The sequence below is a fragment of the Penaeus monodon genome, chromosome 29 (genome assembly GCF_015228065.2).
Source record: "Penaeus monodon isolate SGIC_2016 chromosome 29, NSTDA_Pmon_1, whole genome shotgun sequence".
In the NCBI taxonomy this organism is placed as follows: domain Eukaryota; kingdom Metazoa; phylum Arthropoda; class Malacostraca; order Decapoda; family Penaeidae; genus Penaeus; species Penaeus monodon.
The window spans coordinates 31,323,991-31,324,504 of NC_051414.1; the positions used below are offsets into that span (position 1 = coordinate 31,323,991).

A 514-nucleotide genomic window follows, 5' to 3' on the forward strand; every position below is an offset into this window, starting at 1 on the left:
AAAAAATAAGTTTAAAGAAGAAGACAAAAAAAAAAAAATCACCAAGCAACCAAACTTACCTCCATGACTAGAACCTAAAAGATCCAACAAGACTCAACAACTGTTAGTCTCCTCAGCCTCCTGTTTGTCTTCTGTGCTTCGTCGTAAGGACAACAGCCTTTTTATACACAGTGAACCTTCATCTCCATCTAGAAAACAAGGCACAGATATAAGTCAAGGTTGGGCGTTATAGCGAATGGCAATAGAGAAAGGTAATGGGAGAGAGGGGAGATAGTGAATGCGAAATGGTAGGGTCTGGGCATTGGCAATTGGGATTTGAATGGTTGTAATTGTTGCAGTTGTTGGGTGGTTGGGGTCGTTTAAGGGGGTAAGGTATGTGCGTGGTTGAGAGTGAGGATATAATAGGGTAGGTAGTTTGTTGTGACAACCATAATGCATAAAAGGTAAAAAAAGAAAGTAAAAAATCTTGGAATTAACAATATTCAGGATGGTGAAAGTGATAGTGCTTCTGTTG

The 514-nt window shown here is 39.5% G+C and overlaps 1 protein-coding gene across 1 annotated transcript in view; it reads right to left on the reverse strand.

The window, feature by feature from the left end:
- LOC119591671 (glycine-rich cell wall structural protein 1.8-like) overlaps positions 1-188 on the reverse strand; it is a gene marked incomplete in the record, with an annotated part of 2,433 nt that extends 2,245 nt beyond the window's left edge. The window contains 1 exon segment of the mRNA XM_037940422.1: positions 60-188. Coding sequence (XP_037796350.1) covers positions 60-65 — 6 coding nt within the window.
- Between the last annotated feature and the right edge of the window lie 326 nt (positions 189-514).